Consider the following 1,693-nt stretch of genomic DNA (forward strand, 5'->3'; position numbering starts at 1 on the left):
TCAAAATATACGCTCTTGTTGATGCTAGAACATTTTATACTTCCAACAGGGAAATATACGCTGGAAAACAGCCCCCAGGTCCATTTCAAAAAGATAATAGTGCAGCTTGTGTAGTGAAACGTCTAATAAAACCAATTGATAAATCCGGGCGCAATATTACAATGGATAATTATTTTACATCTGTACCTCTCGCCAACGAATTATATGCAAACCACCGGCTTACTATTGTAGGAACATTACGGAAAAACAAAAGAGAGATTCCACCAGAGTTTACTAATATAAAATCACGTCCATTACAAAGTACAATGTTTGCATATGGACAACATACAAACAACAGTCTTCTTTGCTCGTATGTTCCTAAAAAAAATAAAAATGTTTTAATGTTATCAACAATGCATCGTGATGATTATATTGACCCAGATTCGGGTGATTTGAAAAAGCCAGAAGTAATAACTTTCTACAATTTGACCAAAGGTGGAGTTGATGTAGTAGATCGACTAAAAACTGAATATTCAGTAACAAGAATAAGTAACCGTTGGCCATTTACAATTTTTTGTAGTCTGTTGAATATTGGAGCAATAAATTCACAAATAATTTATAAAACGAATACGAATGATATATTTACTAGAAGACAATTTCTTACAGACTTATGCAAAATATTAACAAAACCCCATTTGTTAAAACGTGCAACAATACCTAGTCTTGGATTATCAATTCGCCAGAAAATACAAAATATTACAGGATTTCAAGCAGCACCAAAGGAAAACACTCCTCAAGGAAAGCCACGATGTACATACTGTCCAATACGTAAAAATAGATTCACACAGCATCAATGTAGCATTTGCTCCAAACCAATTTGCAAGGAACATACTGCATCAACTAACCTAATTTGCCTCATTTGTAATAATCCTCAAGATTCAGATGATTAATATTATTTCAATTTTTTGCATGTATACATAAATTTAGGGTTTTAATTTATCAGTACTTTTTTTTTTCAAATTAAATATAAAAATGTAAAATGTATTGTAAGAATGTATACAGTTAACCTATTTACTCATTTGTAATTCATTTTAATGATTAATATAATTAAAAGTTTTTGATATTAGTACATTATTAACTTGGGGTTTTTTTAATGTATTTCAATAACAGCTTTAAAACACCTAAAGTGGTAAAATTAAAGTGGCACAAGTATCTCATATATATATTGTCTTTTGTAAATAATGCAATAAATATAAATTGTATAAAACGGAATTTGTGTTTTGATGAAATTAAATAAACTAATTGAGTGTTAGAAAAAATCTAACACGCGAGCAATTGCGTAAAAGACAACGCGCGAGTTATCGCGGGTTAATTTATGTGTTATCTATGAAAATATGTTTTTATTACTTAAGTATGTTTTTGATACTAAAAATTCTGTAATGAAAAACTGAAAACACTAGAAACGTTTTTTTTTAACGATTGGCCTGGAGGTGGGAAAAAATTGGCCTCTTTAATTGTTTGCACACCCGAAAAAAAAACTGAAATGGCGCCCCTGGCCTGTGTCATTATTCATTAACCATTTAGAATATACAATTTATGTTACTAAATAATGTGTATCTTGAAATATTAACATATGACTGTAATTTAATTTTAATTTAATATTTATGATTATTTTTAAGTATTAATATTTATTGTCAATACATTTAAAGATTAA

General features: G+C 29.1%; 1 protein-coding gene across 1 annotated transcript in view; it reads left to right on the plus strand.

Annotated features, from left to right (window-relative positions):
* LOC107882273 overlaps positions 1-929 on the plus strand; it is a 1,823-nt gene extending 894 nt beyond the window's left edge. The window contains exon 2 of the mRNA XM_016800404.1: positions 50-929. Coding sequence (XP_016655893.1) covers positions 50-929 — 880 coding nt within the window. The remainder of the gene's footprint in view (positions 1-49) is intronic.
* The last annotated feature ends 764 nt before the right edge of the window (positions 930-1,693 follow it).

The sequence above is a fragment of the Acyrthosiphon pisum genome, unplaced genomic scaffold (assembly GCF_005508785.2).
Source record: "Acyrthosiphon pisum isolate AL4f unplaced genomic scaffold, pea_aphid_22Mar2018_4r6ur Scaffold_20522;HRSCAF=21286, whole genome shotgun sequence".
In the NCBI taxonomy this organism is placed as follows: Eukaryota; Metazoa; Arthropoda; class Insecta; order Hemiptera; family Aphididae; genus Acyrthosiphon; species Acyrthosiphon pisum.